This window comes from Zonotrichia leucophrys, chromosome 3, assembly GCF_028769735.1.
Source record: "Zonotrichia leucophrys gambelii isolate GWCS_2022_RI chromosome 3, RI_Zleu_2.0, whole genome shotgun sequence".
In the NCBI taxonomy this organism is placed as follows: Eukaryota; Metazoa; Chordata; class Aves; order Passeriformes; family Passerellidae; genus Zonotrichia; species Zonotrichia leucophrys.
This window is the reverse complement of record NC_088172.1, coordinates 69,685,169-69,703,921: the sequence shown is the minus strand read 5'-3', so window position 1 is coordinate 69,703,921 and position 18,753 is coordinate 69,685,169. Positions and strand designations below refer to the sequence as shown.

The 18,753-nt window shown below is 37.9% G+C and overlaps 1 protein-coding gene across 6 annotated transcripts in view; it reads left to right on the top strand.

The window, feature by feature from the left end:
* Nucleotides 1-18,753, top strand: part of MAP3K4 (mitogen-activated protein kinase kinase kinase 4) — a 63,809-nt gene that overhangs the window by 30,561 nt on the left and 14,495 nt on the right. The window contains exons 11-19 of one of the 6 annotated variants that reach the window (XM_064708687.1): nucleotides 1,507-1,656; nucleotides 2,630-2,791; nucleotides 5,195-5,328; nucleotides 6,911-6,989; nucleotides 9,041-9,107; nucleotides 11,306-11,402; nucleotides 12,299-12,415; nucleotides 16,617-16,717; nucleotides 17,803-17,883. In XM_064708687.1, the coding sequence (XP_064564757.1) occupies nucleotides 1,507-1,656; nucleotides 2,630-2,791; nucleotides 5,195-5,328; nucleotides 6,911-6,989; nucleotides 9,041-9,107; nucleotides 11,306-11,402; nucleotides 12,299-12,415; nucleotides 16,617-16,717; nucleotides 17,803-17,883 (988 nt within the window). Of the gene's footprint in view, nucleotides 1-1,506; nucleotides 1,657-2,629; nucleotides 2,792-5,194; nucleotides 5,329-6,910; nucleotides 6,990-9,040; nucleotides 9,120-11,305; nucleotides 11,403-12,280; nucleotides 12,416-16,616; nucleotides 16,718-17,802; nucleotides 17,884-18,753 lie in introns of all 6 variants that reach the window. The other 5 variants (XM_064708684.1, XM_064708686.1, XM_064708688.1 and 2 more) reach the window with 5 other exon arrangements.

Below are 18,753 nucleotides of genomic sequence, written 5' to 3'. Positions count from 1 at the left end.
GATACTTTTAATGTCTAGTTGGGTGTTCAGGAGTGTGGATAAGATTTGAAAGCAGAACATTAAGAAATCATCAGTCTCCAAGAACATGTGATGGTTGTGTGCTTTCCACACACTGACGCATGAAACCAATTGCTCTTGATCTTGGATGAATTGTGACATTTAATGTTAAAATTCTCTGGAAGTTACTGGATGTTCGACAGTTCTGCAGGAAGAAATGTTTCCAGTCATACTTTCCTTCTTCCCAAGCCAGCAGGGTTTCCCTGCCAGCAGTTCTTCTGCACTCTGACAGCTGAGCCAGCTCCCTTCCCCTTGTGTTCTCATATCGTTAATGTAAAGCTATATGAATTTTCCTTTTGGTATGTCATGCAGTTCCTTGGATCCCTACCATAAATGGGCTGTACTGTCCAAGAAGAGAGTGACTTTCCATGTCACTGTGCCTGACCTTTGGCAGTCAGGGGGTTCTGGCAATTACAGACAGTTGAAAAAATTACTCCTCTACATACTGCTGCTTTTAATGTGCAAACATGTTGTTTCTTGTTTGCCTGTTGTTCCAATTGAACAACAAAAAAGTAAAAATAGCAATAGATGAAAATTGGTTTGCAAATGGTTTCTTTCATATGTAAATAAACATAAAACACTATGTGTGTGTGTTTATATGTCTGTAACACTGGGTTTTTTTAAATGCAGGATTGAAAGATTAGGAAATAAAAAGTCCTTCAGAAAGATTCGTCTTAAAAAAATGCATTTTGATTTCAAACTAGAGAAAATGTAAGGTGTTAGTTAAATACTCATCAAATGAAAGAATCTCATCAACACTTAAAGAATTCTGAGCATGAAAATATTCTTTGGGGAGGAAAAAAATTGAAAATCAGGATGGAGTAGGTCTTGTTTTGTGAGTAACTTGTTGTAGGTGCATTATCTGTAGTTTGAAATCAGCAGAACTCCAGTATGGCAGCACCATTCTGTGACTGTATGCTGTTATAGGCTTGTGTGATATCAGAGCTCTGATTTCCAAAACATATCATATATTGATAATTTTAAAATTTTGAGCATATACTTTTCTTTCCCTGTTCAGTAGTGGACTTTTGTCCTAAGTATGCTGTGTTTCTTGGATAAAACCTCTGTTTATGTGATGGTTGTTATTTCCATCTGCTTTAAGAAAATATTATTTTTGCTTAGCTTTTTTTTTTTTTTTTTTTTTTTTGTGTATAGCTAATCTGAAGATAATTTAATGCAGTGTTTCCCATGTTTTCCTGAAGTGAACAGAACCACATTCCCCATGAAAACTTGCTATGGCATTTACCCTAATGGAGCTCTGCCCACTAGATGAGAGTTTTAGTTGCCAGCATCAAGCTTTTCTGTGTGAATTTAGATTTTAATGAATAGTGACTAGAGGTCTTTCATATATTAGAATTTTAAAAATGACTGACTGGAAACTGGTGATATTTGATATATTTTTACAGAGAGAATTTTCTTTACAAGAAGTAGTGGTGTCTTGTATTCTAGGTTGATAACCTCCTCCTTGTAGTCATTCAGTCTGCCCACCTTGTGAGTCAGAGAAAAGCTTTCCAGCACTCTATTGAAGGGCTCATATCTCTGCACCAGGAACAGACATCCAGCCAACCAATCATTGCCAAAGCTCTACAGCAGCTAAAGGTAAGCAAGTTTGGAAATTATTTATCAAAACTGATGGCGCTTTGCTCGGTGATAAGTAAAAAAGTGGAAGAAGATTTGATTGCAAAGCTCATGGCATATTCTGCAATTGTAAGTTATGTGGTAGTCCTCTATGGACTTTACTTTCAGTACAATTTCCACTCTGTTTTTGCAAATGACTTGTGAGTGTGTTTTTGAGCTATATTGGTGTAATGATTTCTGCATTGGGTAATTGGGAAAGAAGTCCATAATGCAGATGAAATGCCATAGCAACAGAGTGGCAGCAATATTGAATTGAAAGAAAGTGTATGATTTTCTAAAACCATGTTTATCAAAATCAATGATTTGCAACAGACAGTTTTTCTTCCTATATTAGAATATGCAAAAGTGGGTAGTCTCTCTGTTTTGGATTTGGTGTGGGTTTTTAAATCTTTCTTTGCTTGTTTTGTGGGTGTGGTGTGGTTTTTTGCTTGTTTGTTTTGCTTTTGTTTGATGAGTGTTTTCTTGGATGGGTTTGGTTTGTTTATTTGTTTGTTTGTTGGGCTCTAAGTGGCAGTATCAAGTCCCTGCATTCAATAGAGGCTGTGTCCAGATACCAAGGTGAAAATAGAACCAAAGGCTTGATCACGCTATAGATAGTAGAACTCATTTTCTGCTTTCTTGTCTGTCTGGTTTTGGTTGGATGTTTTTGTTTGTTTTGTGGTTTCTTTGTTGGTTCCCTGCTCACTCTTTTGCTGTCTTTGTTTTTAATCACATGCAAGCGAACTTTTATAATACTTGAGTTAATTACAGGACTTGCTTCATGCAACTGCTGGAAAATGTTTGTTTTTTCAAGACTGAATTAATTTTTGTGGCATTATAGTACCTTTTCATTTAAAAGAATGTAATTGTTAGATTCATGTTTTCCTTATATTCTACAGTTGACAAGACTAAGTAATATTTTGCTGCCCCCCCATCCCTTTTTGTTGTTACTCAGAATGATGCATTACAGCTATGCAATAAGATAAGCAGTGCCATTGATAGAGTTGATCACATGTTCACATCTGAGTTTGATGCTGAAGTTGATGAATCTGAATCTGCCACTTTGCAGCAATACTACCGGGAAGCCATGATTCAGGGTTATAATTTTGGGTTTGAGGTAAGGAAACAAAAAACAATTGAAGTTTCTGGTTTTGCATTGGTGCAAATAAGGTAACTAATGACTGTGGAAATAAAAGAATTTATGGAACTATTGAATTATTTAGGTTGGAAAAGACCTTTAGTGTAATCAATTCCAAGTGTTAACTCACCCCCACCAGGTCTACTACTGAACCATGTCTATATCTATACATCTTTTAAATAACTCCAGGAATGGGGACTCAACCACTTCTGTGGCCTGTTCTAATGCCTGACCACTCTGCCAGTGAAGCAATTGTTCCTAATATCCAGTCAAAACCTCCCCTCAATTTAAGGCTGTTTTCTCTTGTCCTAACACTTCTTACTTGAGAGACTGACACCCACCTCACTATAACCTCCTTTCAGGTAGTTGTAGAAAACAATAAGGTTGCACCTGAATGTCCTTTTCTCCAGGCCAGACAATCCCAGCTCCCTGAGCTGCTCCTCACAAGACTTGAGCTCCAGCTTTGCTGCACTTCCCTGGACTTGCTCCAACATCTCAATGTCTTTCTTGTAGTGAGGGGCCCAACTCAGTATTTGAGGTGCCACCTCAGCAGTGCCCAGGGCCCCAGTCCTGCTGGCCACACCATTGCTGATGCAGGCCAGGATGCCATTGTCCTTCTTGGCCCCCTGGGCACACACTGGAACATGTCCAGCCAGTTGTCAGCCAGCACCCTCAAGTCTTTTTTCCCCAGGCAACTTTGCAGTCGCTCTTCTCCCAGCTTGTAGTGCTGCATGGGATTGTTGTGACCCAAGTGTGGGACCTGGCATTTGGCCATGTTGAACCTCACCCCACTGGCCTTGGTCCAGCAATCCAGCCTGTCCAGATCCCTCTGCAGGGCCTTCTGCCCTCCAGCAGATCAGCACTCCCACTCAACTTGGTGTTGCCTGTGAATTGACTGAGGGTGCCCTTGATCCCCTAGTCCAGATCATTGATAAGGACATAAAACAGGACTGTCCCCAAAACTGAGTTCTGGGGAGCCCCAATAGTGACTGGCTGCCCACAGGGTGTAGCACCGCTCCTTAGGCCTGGCCATCCTGCCCGTTTTTTACACAGCAAAAGGTGAACCTCTGTCCGGACCATGAGCAGCCAGCTTCTGCAGAATAATGCTGTGGAAAACAATGTCAAAAGCTTTACTAAAATATAGTTAGATGACATCCACAGCCTTTCCCAGATCCACTAAGTGGCTCACCTTGTCATAGAATGAGATCAGGTCAGTCAAGTAGGACCTCACAAACCCGTGCTGGCTGGTCCTAATCTCCTGGTTGTCCTGTACTAGATGATCCATAACTTTCAGACTGACAGGTCTGTTGTTTTCTGGATCCTCCTTGCAGTCCTTCATGTGGATTGGCCTCACATTTGGTAATTTCTAGTGAATTGTGACTTACCAGTTTTAGCAGGACGTCATAAAAATCACCTCAGAAATTTTGCTTGAGAATAATTGAAAAGTAACAGATGAATCTGATAAATCAGTTAAATTAGCAATGCCTGGAAATCTTAAAAATCTTTTAAGAACTTGATGATTTCAGGTATAGTCTTGTAAGCTCTGCTGTTTGGCAGCTTTTTAGATGATATCAGAATCATAAAGGTTGGAAAAGACCTCCAAGAGCAAGTCCAACCTTCAAGCGAGTGCCACCGTGCTCACTAAACCATATCGCAAAGAACCATATTTACTCATTTTTATAGTACTTCCAAGGATGGTCTCCCCACCACCCTGTGGTTTAACTTACCTTCTCACTGTTTTTCAGCCTAGAATAGCATAATACTGTAACATGAGACATTTCTTCAGAGTTTGTGGTGGTTCTTTGATACAGTACAAGCTTTTGAGTGCTTGCATTAAAATGCAGGCATTCAAAATGTTGTGTTCAGATGTTTTAACCGTTTTATTAATTGATTCCTCTGGGCTTTGTAGAAATTTTTAAGGATTGTGTCATATCCTTATGTACTTCTACAATAGTCTTGTAAGAAATAGCTGGTATTTGTTTGATTTTTAAATGCTCATAGATAACTTTTTAATCCCCTAAAGTTACTGCAGTATAACTAAAAATAAACACTACTTTGCAGTTCAGTCTCTGGTTACTGAACCAAGTGTTTCTGTAGGATGTTTCTTCAGTGATGTGTATGCTGTTAAACATCAGCATGTGCCTGATGCACACAGAAGAAGGCAGTGTGGCTCAGAACTGCCTCTCACTGTATCATATTTTGTATCATACTTTTCTTGATTAATTTTTTGTCTATAAGTAGGCAACTGCTTGCATAAAATAATTTTGTCTAAGAATAGGATGTGACTGTTACCATACTGTAGAGTTTTGTTAGCTTGCAAATACTCCAGTGGATATTGTTCTTCTTATTAATATGTGAAAAGTAATCTTTAGTTTCTTACAGTACCATAAAGAAGTTGTTCGTCTGATGTCTGGAGAATTCAGGCAGAAAATTGGAGACAAATACATCAACTTTGCCAGAAAATGGATGAATTATGTGCTAACAAAGTGTGAGAGTGGCCGGGGCACTCGACCCAGGTAACAGCCAACTTGTTACTGCTGTGGTAGTTGTTGGTAGAGCTGAAGGGTTGGACTCAAAAAATTGGAGTAAATGAAGTGACATCTGGCTGGTGGCCAGTCACTAGAGTGTTCCTCAGGGCTCAGTTTTAGGGCCAGTTTTTTTCAATGTTTTTATCAGTGACCTGGATACAGGAGTTGTGTACACACTAAATAAGTTTGCCATGCTAAATTAGGAGAAGACATTAATTCCCTCAAGGGCACAGAGATGTACAGAGAGAACTTGATAGATTATGAGGGCTGGACAATAACCAACCATACAAAATTTAAGGAGGACAAGTGCCAGATTTTGCACCTGTGGTGCTGTAAGTCTGGATATCCATATAGATAGAGGCCAAGATATTGGAGTGCAGCCATTCAGAAAGAGACCTTGGGGTTCTTGTTGATTGTAAGCTTTGAGTCAGCGATGTGCCCAGGTGGTGAAAGGGGCCAACTGTATCCTGGGGTGCCTTAGGCACAACAGATCTAATCAGCTGGAGCTGGAGTGATTCCACCACTGTGTTTAGCACTGGTGCAGCCTCACCTCGAGTACTCTGTGCACTTTTGGGCTCCATAATCTAAGCAGGACGTAAAAATATTGCAGCAGGAAGGGCAGTGAAGATGGTGAAAGGACTGAAGGACAAGATGTAATGAGGAGTAATTAAGGATGCTAAGTTTGCTCAGCTAAAGGAAGAGGAAAGTGAATTGCTATCTGCAACTTCTTTATGTCTTCTCTCTGGTGACTGTACAAGAGAATATAGCTTAAAAATGGCTTAAAACCTGCATTTGAGGAGTTTTGGATTGGTATGAGGAAAAAGTTCTTCACTGAGAGGTGGTCAAGTGCTGGGAAAAGCTCCCCAGAGAAATGGTTGTGACCCCATGCCTTCTGGTGTTCAAGAACCATTTGGACTGTGCTCTTAACTTCTGTGTAGCCCTTTGTGGAGTCAGAAGGTCAATTCTGATGATCTGTGTGTGCCTCTTCCAACTCAGGATATCCTGTGATTCTATTTGTGTTTTGTAGTTTGCAGCTGCTAGTTCAAGTAGGTCAAAGAGGGAGGCAGTGGGGGACAGCAGGTGGCTGAGGACACAACTCATTCCAGCCAAATTACTTACTCTACTTTGCCACTGTATGCCATGAAACCACTGAAGCCCAGTCATTAATTATCAAATAGTCATAAAATCTTAAGTGTCCTTTCAGCCTTGTATGAGAAAGGAGACTTCAGGCAGGGATTGCAGTGGTTTGGCTTGTTGCTCTGAAACAAATGATGGTTGAGTTGGTGATACTGTTTGGAAGATAGCATGTTATGGGTGTAGATACATAGCATGGCCTGCTCACCTTATTTGGCAATATCCTTGCTAAAATCAGCCTTTGTCCGAATATAACTGGATAAAAGGTAATGTTTTTATATTTTATATATTAGTCTGTTTTTTTAATGAGGATTTTATCATATTTTGCAGAGGAAAAATAATTAACTGTTATTTACTGTTCTTGGACGTAATTGAAACTTTTAATGATGGCTTTGGCCAAAGACCATTTCATTTTCTGTCTTTTTCTTTTACATAGATGGGCAACTCAAGGTTTTGATTTTCTTCAAGCCATTGAGCCAGCATTTATTTCAGCTCTCCCAGAAGATGACTTCTTGGTATGGATAAGTTTTTCTGCTGGTGTTTATTTATAAATGCTTGTGAAGCTATCAGTATATGTTTTGCATGGATACTTTTTATAAAACAACATCTGAACACAGATGCAGTTCTGAAAAAATTGCTGTTGTATATCACTGTTGATGCTGCTATCTCCTCTCCTGTTTGTTAGATTCTGAAAAGAGTAGATTTGTGACCTTTGCCAGTAATGGTTTCAGTTTGCTGGCAAGTTGCAAGTACTGTCTTGGGAGGCCCCCTTATCTTGGATCTTGAATACTTGACAGCAGCTTTCTACAGAGATTTCTAGCTGTGATAATCAATTTCTAAATTTAAGCTTCTGAGGCTAACTAACACCCAAAGTTCATCTATGGATATGAATACAAAATCCTTGTCATTTAAAGATTTGTTTATTTTCAAGTAGTTCCAACATGAAAAAGACTTTAGAACATCTTTCTTTTGTTTTTATTATGAAAAAAACCCAGTAGACTAGAGCTGGCTTTTTTGCCTACTCTGTTTTCCTCCTTTTCCTGTTCTGAGAATTTATTTCTCATCTTGGTACAATACTACAGAGAAGTGAAAGCACAGTTGCCACAAAATAGCGGAATGTGAGTGTTAGCACCTCTTGATTTTTACTTATTTCAAGATGTGTTATGAAATGCCAACCACATTAATCTTGCATAATCCAGAAAATACATGATTTAAACTTTTTTCACATGTATTTTTATCAGGAGCTCTATAGTAAATGATGTGTTAGTCCTGTTAGTTCGCCTTGCTGGGAAGGGTTGTGTGCCTTGATGACAGAGTTAAGCTGGTATTTGGAATACACTGATACTTTAGCTTTAGGAAGTAGCCCCTTAAATTCTTCTGCTTTGACAGAGTTTCTGAAACAGACTTTCAGCAAATAAGGGGGAAAAAAAGGGGGAAGCCCAAAACCTTAACTGCATTTTTGAACTTTTTTTTCTTTGTTAAACTGGATTTCAGTTTTGGAGATCATCACTTGAAGCCACTTTGATTAATCTGTATAGCACTTGTCACAGTATTTTACCTAGAAATGGCAATGTCAAGCCTGATCTCTCAGATACTACATCATGTAATGGAAGAATGATGGTCTGTATTTAGAGCTCTACATTTCAAAATGAAATTCTAGCTCAGTCTGTGTTGGTAAAATATGCCAGTCTCAAACTCAATGCTTCTTTAGTTTTATAATTATGTTTTTTTCTTAATCCTTGAAGTTCCTGGTCTTCACTAAGTTTTTGAATTTCTGGAAAAAGTTTTGTTTACACTGAGTGAACTGGCAAATAGAAGTGACCTTCACAGCAGCTTTACCAAAGAACATAATTTTACTACTTTGTGAGGATGCATTATATTCCTGCTGTTCTGGTCAGCAAATTGAACCACAGGAAGATTTGACAACTTGTCCAGCATTACATATCCATTGAATAGTACACCTAATAATTTGTCTCAGATTGTCTGAGGCCCAGTTCAGTGATTTGAACTTTTAAAATCCCTTTTATGAAAGTTTTGATAGCTTCATGGGTAGATAAGGAAAGTGCATTTCTTTTAATATGCAGGGCTTAATATTTTTTGTTTTAACAGAACTTCATCTTGAGATTCAGGCCATCATATTCTCACTCAGTTTTTTTAGGTTTCTTCTTGGGATGTGGAGGGGGAGAGCAGATAAGATTGTTACAGCAGAAAAGATTGGTTTTTTTCAGGAAATGTGATTTTAATTATATTAACAATGAATGTTAAGTTCCAATACCTTTATATTTTGAAATATTCTTTATGGTATGCTACTGGTTATGTAATTTTGACAAGGACAAAAGACAAGAGAAAGCCAAGACTTCTAGCTTTAAAAAAATCAATTAAGTCAGAATACTAATGTGGATCCAGAAGTTTAATAGAATAGGTAGAATATAGGGGTGCTTATCTGACAATATGACAGATTGCATACACTCTTGAACAGTGTAATTTTGTTACTGTGAGCTTTGTCATATGACCATCAACCTTCTTGTAACAAAACATCACAACTTTTTATGTTTGTCTTTCCTAGAGTTTACAAGCTCTGATGAATGAGTGCATTGGCCATGTTATTGGAAAACCTCACAGTCCTGTTACAGGTTTGTACCTTGGTAAGGCAGAAGTTACTGGCATTTGTTCTGGAGCTTTGCTGCTGCTGTTACAGAATTTTGATTGTAAAGTGCTTTTAAAATGCGAGAAATGCCAATAAAAGTATTTTCAATCTATTTGTGATTGTTGATGTGAAACCATTATTCCCTGATAAAGTGTAAATATGTGGTAGTTTAACCCAAGATATTTCAAAGCTTTACAGATTCTTTCTTCTCATTTTATCCTTCCTGTGAAGTCCTGCAGATCTTGTAGGAAGGGGCTGTGTTGTTTAAAGCTTGGGTAAAGAAGTGATTTTAACTTTAAGAAGGCAGTTACAGCTCCCTCTCCCAAACTTTGATTGTGATGCTGCAGTTATTTACACTTTGGCACTGCAGGTGTTTTTGCTTCTAATGGATTTTATATTGTCAAGTACACATGATATACATTGTACATGGGAGCTGTGCAAAACAGTTCTCTGCTATAAAATATGGCATAATGTAAAATACATTTTTATAGATATGTGTTGATATCGTTAGAGTGAGATCAACATATTTGATGATGCATCTTGAGAAAATAATGTTTTGCCTGCTGTGTGTGCCTTTTACCCATGTCTTTCTCAGCACTATTTCTGTCTCTCTCTTCTTAACTCCGTTGACTCGTTTGCTTTTCAAAATACTTTGTCATCTTTTATATCCTTCTCCTGGTGCCCATGTCTTGGGTGGGTTTGATGATAGAAGACATGAGGGGAGGGTAATCTTCCCCCAGCAGAGGAGGTTTCCCAGTTTTTCAGGAAAGCTTGTTTTGGTAACATTTTGATGAGAAAATCTTACAGCTGACAAACCTTTTGCAGTGAAAGTCAGTCAAAGAAGCATAGTCTACAATCAAATCTAGCTAAATTCTGTCCAGTGATTTAAAGCCTGTACATTCACTTTCAGTAGTGCTGTTGAGAGGGAGGCCTGTTTTAGGTAGATCCACCAGCATGATGATCCCAAATTATTGAAACTTTTATAAATGTTACTGCAGATCACACAAACTAAATTGCTTGACAGCTTTTGTCTCAGAGGGGAGGAGGTGACACAGATAAATGGTGCAGACTTCAACAGCAGTCTGAAACGTTAATTCATGTGAAATTTAACATAGACTGTGTCCTGGCTGCAGATACTGCAGATACCCACTCCTATCTCCTGATTAGGAGAAAAAGAAGACTTCCTAGTTACATTTGCTTACCACTTTGAAGGACTTAAACTCTCTGTGGTCTTTACTCCCTTTCCCAAAGCTGAGAATCCAGTTGTGTTCATGCTGCTGCCTCTAGACACATAGCTGTGTATTTCCTGGTGTTTTATCCTGTCTTTTTGCTTTGTGAAACAGCTGATGTCTACCTGGGTGGGGCAGGAGCTGCCTTCTGGGTCTCCTGCTAGTGTGTTTGCCACTTACAGCAGGACAACCAACATCCAGCCCTGCCATCTTTTGCTTGCCCTAGTAGTGCAAACAAGGCAGAAATGTAGCTCCCTGAGAGGAACCTGGCCTGGCAGAAAGTACTGACTCATGGTTTGGTGGGCAACCAGCTGTCTTGAGATGTGACTGACAGAGTATTTTTCTTATTATTTAAGGAGGAGTTGGGGCAGATGGTGAAGACTGCTTTTGGAGGCACTGAATTAGTTAGGCATAAAAATAGTGACTACCCATTTGGCTTTTGTACTGTCCATTCGTACCACTTCCTTGAGGCACACTGTCAAAGGGGCATCAGTTTGGATACAACTGTCATATGTGGGGTTTTTCCACAGCCTAATTTGCTTTCTATTATTGTCTGAGGAAGCTTAATTCTTATGGAAAGGAACATAATATTGCTCTTTGCTAATTATTATTTGGTTAATATTTATTTTGCAATAAGATTAATTTGTGAAGTAGAAGCAATGAAGTTTTTATGAAGTATGTACACATTTTCTAATTGCTACTTTTTGGCTATCTGTAGAATTTTCATTATTTTATGGATGAGTTAAGTAATACAAAAATATGAAAAGTATTAATACCTATGATTGATTTATTCAAAGTTGGAATAATCTGTATTTTTGTCAAAGGATAAGAAAATATGTGCAAGTTCACACTTAACTCTGTAAATAGGAATTTGTTTTAATTTTGTGTCTTGAAATGGCCCTTAAGAGAGTTTTTCTGACATCTGAGTAAATGTGATCTGTTTTCGTGTTTGCAGCTGTTCATCGAAACAGTCCCCGTCCTGTAAAAGTGCCTCGGTGCCATAGTGATCCACCAAATCCTCACCTCATCATCCCCACGCCTGAAGGCTTCAGGTATTGAGCATTAGTACAGCATTTTAAACTGTTTTATCTTTATCCTCTCTTGGCTATGCTGAATGTCAGTAAGTGGAATACCTTTACTTTCCCTTTGGGGCAAAGCAGATAGAAAAAATCAGCATATATGTGATCCAGAATTTATTGATGTGCTTTTAAGGACAATACAAGTTTCCTTTTCTTGCTGCTTGGCCACCCCCCTTTCTGTTGGTGCATGGGTTCTCACTTTGAAGTCATTCTTATCCCCTTTATCTTTCCTGAAACCAGTGTTTCAACGTAAAAAGCTTTAATTCAGTGAAAACTGCTCATTAACAATACTTTTATTTCCTTCCACACTTTGAATGCCTGCTGAAGTTCCTGTGGCAGTGCTTTCTGGAATTTACATACATGGAACATAAAAATGTAGCATTCTGAGATATGGTGGCATTTCTGCATCATTACCAACCTACTGTGAATAAGCTTAAAACAGTGGATCTTTTCTCCTGCCTTTGAAAGAGTTGACATGAGAATTATTGCAAAAACAGTTTTAAAAAATGTCGAAATAAACATCTCCATGCTTAATTTTACACAGAGGGCCCTATTTTCCAAGAATATGATGACAGTGACAAACTCTACAATTGACTTTTTTTTCAGAAGCCACTTAGCTTTGGCAGAAACTAGTAGTATTCTAAAGATTAGAAGATTTTTATTTTAAGGATTATTATTATTATTGTATATATTGGCAGCCACAATCTTCCGAGACCCAGAGCTATTCCACTTAAAAATCTTTATGTAATTGAAAAACTTCTCAAATCAGGCATCATTATACGCACTTCAATATTTTGTTTCTAAAACAAACTTTCAGCTCCATACATTCATTTTTTAACCATTTCCTGAAGTTTTTCTTCTTGCCACAGCACGCGGAGCGTCCCTTGCGATGCGCGGAGCCATGGCAGTGTTGCTGTGAGTCGCCCCGCTCCCGTGGGCAGCGACTCAGCCCAGCCCAAAGCTCTCAGCAGTGCCAATGAGACCAGGTAGCTGCACTCCATGCTGTAGCACACTCATCCTCCCTGCATCACCCACATAACTGCTCCCACATGCATCCTAATAGATCCTTTGCACCTTCCCTCCATCTTGTCTTCCACTGGCTCCTTCATTCATGTTCCACTTGGGCAAAGTCACATGTCGGAAATCAACGATGAGACCACTTGCAGATTCAAAAAGCCTGAACAAGTGGTGGTTAAAGCATGCAGTTCTGAGGTAGATTGCAGATTTGCTCAGTAAAATGTACGTGCAATGAACACATGCCGGTCAGCTCATTGGTGTAACTTTAGTAAATAATTAGTACCAATAACTAACACTTAGAATCATAGAATCACTTTCACTAAGATAACTGCAAGATACAACTAAGGACAAGGATTTTCATTTTTTTTCATGTTAGCTAACAGTTTTGGTATTGTTATTGTCTGTCATATTTTGAATACAAGTATTTTGAAATACTGTATAGTGGCAAATGCAAAATTAAACACCATGAGGATTTTAAAAAATAATTTCCTGCTACTCCTTTGGCTTCTTAGGATGGTGCAGAATAAACTTAATATGAAAGAAACTATTCTTGTATCAGGATATGTTGTGGAGAGCCTGGTTTAAAGCATGGCTTAAAGAAAGAGGCCATGAAGGTACTCAGCTGAGGGAAAGATAGAAGCCTGCTGTAAAGCAGCCTTTCCCAGGCTTGATCCTGTAAATAATTAAGGTTCTCAGCCACCTTTTATATAAACAACAAGACTCTCAGACCGTTCTGTCCTTGGCTGCTACTGGGAACAGACAGCCGGTCTGGGAACAGATATGAAGGTTTTGAGAACTTTTCATATCATGGTGAGAACACTGATCTTGGTTTCAGTAAACTAACTTCAGGTATTGTAAACAAAAGGAGGAGCTGAAGTTTTATCTACAGCCTATCAGGAGCTCAGATTTTGCAATATGCATGAAGTGAATTAACACTGTTATAAAAGGTGTCTAATTTGATCAATAAACCGGAGTCAGATGCTGATCAACGAAGATGGGTCTTCTCCCTTCACTTCAACAATATGTAACAGAAATAACTTCTGTATCATCACAAGTGGCATTTTTTTGACAGACCTACATTAGTTTCTTTCTTGTTTTTTGATGTTTCATTTGGCTGTTATAATTTCAGACTGTTGGTATTTCTTCTCATATTACAAGTCGGACCACTGACATATCTCCCAACCTTATTTACCTTTTTTTTCCCCTGCACCCATGACTGTGAAAAGCCTGCTCTTAACACAGTGATGTTGTCTTAGGGTTTAAAAATAGGTTTTTAGATTCTTAATTCTACTGCAGATTACTGAAAGTTCTTTGGGATAGAAATTCATATGAATGGATACACACATCTAACTACATCACAAACCTGGTAGAGAAAAAAAGAGGTGATGAAGGAACAATAGATTGATGGTGACCAAAGCAAACTTGGATATAACTTGATTATGAATTGTTTTGTAATAAATAATTTCTGGTTGTGAGCCAGCAGACCATCATAGTTTGATTTGTTATCAGATGCATGGCATGAGCATGCATTAAGCTGTTAAGAGGGAAGTAAATTGCCACTTTTTATATACAATCTTTTCTGCAAGATTTTTATTTTTATTGCAAGATGTGCCTTGCGCTTTTTACAGTAGCCTCCAGATTTATAGCTTATGAATCTAGGCCTTTTTTTTGGTTGAAAATACATCTTGAAATTTTTGTCATTCAGACATAGACATTATTTATCCTTTATGCTTCTGTTTTAAGCCCCCTCATGAGAAAGACAGAGTAGGCAGTAGTCTGCAGCATTGGAATAGCCCTTTCAAGTAAGTAACATGCTAGAAAATATTTACTAAGAGGTTCTGGCAGCTTTATAAGCTGACAGTGGGATGGATAATTAGTGTTTTTCAAAGACTTGTCTTTTTCTTAGAGTTCTCAGCTTTTTTTCTGAAACCATTTTTCTGATGGTTGTTCATAAAATATCCCATAATCTTGTTTTTTTAATGCACTGTCTAGATTTTAAAGTAGTGTTTAATACTCTGTATGAGCTAGGAGTCATTTGAAGAAAAAATTTATGAAAGCAGAGACAGAGTTCTGAAGGCTGCTAGGTTTTTTTTTGGGGTTCTGTTTATTGAGGAAAGCAAAATACTATAATGTAATATATTTCCACAGTTTTTTTGTTTTGTTTTAGTATAGTTAAAAGAAAGTTGCAAACTTTGATGCATTGTGGTCTTAATTATGAATTTTGTTTATTTGTGCTCCAAAGGAGAAATGGAATCTTTTGGATTAATGAAATGTTTTGTGGTTTGGCAAAGTGTGGAGTCCAATGCTGAAATAGCACAAAGGCAGAAGTTTTGGACACTTTCCAGAAACTCTTTAGACATTTAAGACATGATTATATGCATTAAATATCTATGAAAAGTTGAATGTTGGAACTTGGTAAATCAATTGTACTAGGCAGTGCATAGTGCACAAATGCCACCATAGTTCTAGTGAAATTTTTTTTTAAACAAAAACCAATATTATAGCATAACTATAAATTAAAATCCAAAGCACTAATACCTGTTTTTTTACATTGAGCTTTCTGGTATTTATGCATTTATGGTAGGTTTATGTTTATAATCTTTTTAGATTGTCAGTTTTTGAGCTAACTGTGGTTATTATTCATCAGTTTGTTATTTATCCAGGGCTGGAGTCAAAAATTATCTAGCGTTCTTCTCTTTTACTATAATTTTTGCCTAATAATATGCATACAGACTTTCTGGATCAATAAAAGGTGTGGGTGCCTAAGATGGGCCTGAAATGGGGCTTAGGCACCTGCATTCAAAGCTGTGGTGCTTAGGCCTGTTCAGCTGCTGCTTCATTTTAGAGGTGATGTAGCTTTGCTTGTTTTTAAGCATTTCATGCATCAGGAATCATTGGTGTGTATATGCTGAGAACCATCTTAGCCTTCTTGCTTATTAAAACCTCAACTTCCTGAAGAATAATGAGGATTTTCACTAGTTTAGTTTCAGTTCCTGCTCAAACTTATAATATCTGGTTGGGCAGAAGAAGGAAGTGCAAAGCAAACAAACATTGTATGGAGAAAATTTGCATGGGAATAGTTTGTCTGTGGTTTTGACTTCTGTTCTCAAGGTTGTAGCGGTGTTTTTCTGTTATTTTTGGTTTTTTTTAAACTATTTTTAGATAATACTCAGATACAATTTGGAAACAACTATAGGACTGGTAATCCTCTCATAGATGTGTGTGGACCTTGTCATTTAAAGTATCTTTCATCTTTTTGTAGTTGTTAGCTTTCAGTGAAAGATTTAACAGTGTTGTCCAGTTTTCAGTAACATTTAGCTCATACCTCTAACATAGTATGTTTAGGGAGACATCAGTCACAATTCTTCCCCATCAAACTTTAAAAATTGAAGGGGAACCTTTTCCAAAGGGGTAGAGAGACTTCTGCAAAGAATTTATGGCTCTAAAATGAGTGAACTAATTTTTGTCTGGGGCTGGAGAAGGTGGCTGAAGACCTAAGAATTAAAGTCTTGTTTCTCTTAATATTGTTTTCCTTTCTGTTCAGCCTTCTTGTTCATCTGGTTTTTACTCTGAGGCATCTGATTCCACTCTGTGCTGTTTGGAAGAACTGGGGCCTCTAAGCGCTCAGGCTGCCACTGTCATTTAACAGTGTCCTTCCTGTCAGCCAGCTTATGTTTCTTTCCATTGCTTCTGACTTAATGACTGTGGACTATGACTGTACTTGCAGTGCACGAGGCACATTTGAATCAGTTACTACATTTCATCTGATGATGTGGCTCACGTTATCACCCAGCTGAATCACTTCTGATTGTATATCCAGCCCTGGCACAAGCTGCATCCTGCAGCAGCTGTTCTTAGTTGTAGGTTACAAGTCATGAAAATGGATTCTATTGCTACAGGCAAGAAACAGTTTGAAGTTTATGCTTTGGAAGCTTAGGGCTTTTTCATAGAGCAGCATAACTAAATTAATCTAAAAAGTCTTCATTTGAGGGAAAAAGCATAGAGAGGGTTTTCTGTTTTCCTTTTGGCATCAGTTTTTCTTTCATGTTGCTTTCATGGTTCATATCCTAGGCTTCAGAAGTTCCATCTCTTAAAAACTGCAGTTAAATTAGCATTGCATTAAATAAACACTAATGACATGTTAATTAGTATGCTGGTTCTTTTTAACAGGGGTTCCAGTGTCCCTGAAAATGATCGACTTGCTTCAATAGCAGCTGAGTTGCAGTTCAGATCCCTCAGTCGTCACTCCAGTCCCACTGAAGAGCGAGAAGGTGATTGTCACAGTAACAAATTGTGACCTACATGTGCAGATGCTTTATGTCATTAACATATTTCTCTCTGTTCTAGCTCTTACCCTTTCCAAACATTTTTTTCACCTCATCACATTCAGAAATCTTAGATTTTTAACTTGTGGGCTTATATAGTCAGAGAAAATCCTTTTGTTCTTGATATATCCCTTATTCTCTTGCCATTCATATTGTTTCTGAATTGTATCTGAAGGGATGTCCTGGGGCTTTACAGAGTTCCAATGTTCAAAATGAAATTGTAATATGATTTCTGAGTTATATACCCCATTTGATAGTAAATTTCAAAACACTGTTAATGAGGTTTGAACTGGATCCATCAGGACAGTGAAGTGTTTTCTGTCCAGTTCTTTATCCCTGCAGTATTACAAATACTTGCTGTTGTTTGGATCCTGGAAGAAGGGCCAGGATGTGTGACTTGATGTCCCGATCAGGGCTTCTCTGTCAGGTTTCCCCAGCCCCTGAATATGTGGTATTTATTGCAACAAGTACATTGAAAGATTGATTGTGCAAATTGAAAGGAAGTACAAAATCTGAAGCAAAATAGAGTTGATATTGTGGTCATCCACACTGGATTTCATACAGAGAAATGCCTTAAAAACTTATATTAAAAGATGTGGAGGTTTTTTTTCATCTTTGTTAGTTTTTAAGCAAATGTTGAAAATACTGTCTGCCTCATGCTTATTCCATTTTTTTTGGGTATATATATGAAAAGGAAGGTGGCTTAGGTTGGAATGAATACAGATCTTATTCTAAGGAACCTTAGAAAATTGTTTTCCTACAGATATGTTGTATATTTGATTCTGAGTGCCCTGGCTTGAAGTGCTCCCCTAAGTTGTGGAAGGAGATCTCTGTTTCTATACAAATGAAATTCTGTTTTATAATTTGTTTGCTGAAGAGAAGTCAGTTTTGATTTCAAGAGCATACATTGCTATACATGTAGGGTTATTAGTCCTATATGTAGGACTAATTTTCAACTTCTGCTGAAAATAATGGCGTTGTCTTTAATATGAGGTAAAGCTACTTTTGTGCTCACACTGTTATTTCTCTAGAGCCATTGTATCCAAAAGGAGACTCCAGTGGTTCATCCCGGCGGAGTTGGGAGCTCAGAACGTTGATCAACCAGACCAAAGGTAGGTGTTTAGGAATCCCTGTAATGCAATGTCTGTTAGACCAGTGCTATACTGAAAGGTTGGATTTTATTGTGGATTGTGAAGAGGTTTTAACAGCTTTATACATAGGAAGGAGGAAAAAAAACCCCTGATTGCAGGTATGGGATATTGCTAACAGAGTCACAAGGTAGGAGTAATTAAACTTTATAAAAGTTAATTCTTTTCAGTTTCTGAAAGGTAGTACCAGGGTTCTACAAAACTGTGTTCATTTATTACTATATAGAAATTGCAGAAGTTTGCAGTCCCTATTCAGTGCCCAGTTATGACAGTAGGAAACACTTTCTCACTTCCCAGTATCTCTTCCCAGTGTGGGATTTTCCTATTTTGGATGTCTAATAGTGTGTGATCCCACACTGTCTCCTAAATTTAAGGCTATTGTGGGAGTCTCCTTTCTCTCTGTCTTATTACTGATTTTCATGAAACTGAAAGTAAGTTGATCACTTCAGACACTCCTGTACTGTATGGGTTGATACATGAAGCTTGTTTGCATATGTTGTGGCAAACATAAATGTGAGGGTAGAACCCCAGGAAACATGAGGAAAATGTTTCTGTCACGTTGGAAACTGGTCTCCTTATGTGTCTTACACAGAACACAGGAAGAATTACTAGTTCTTACTCTAAAATCTAGAAGTCAGAACATAAATACTGAATGAATTTCAGTTTGTTTAAACTGAAAAAGAAGAATGAAGGAAAACTTGAAATTTTCTAGAAGACTACTGTAATGGGAACTGGTTTTACTGTCCACTGTGAATAAGACAAATATTTTGATTGAAAACTACAGCAAGGCATATTTGGTATAGCAGAACTAGTATTAACTGTGGGTAGGGGGGA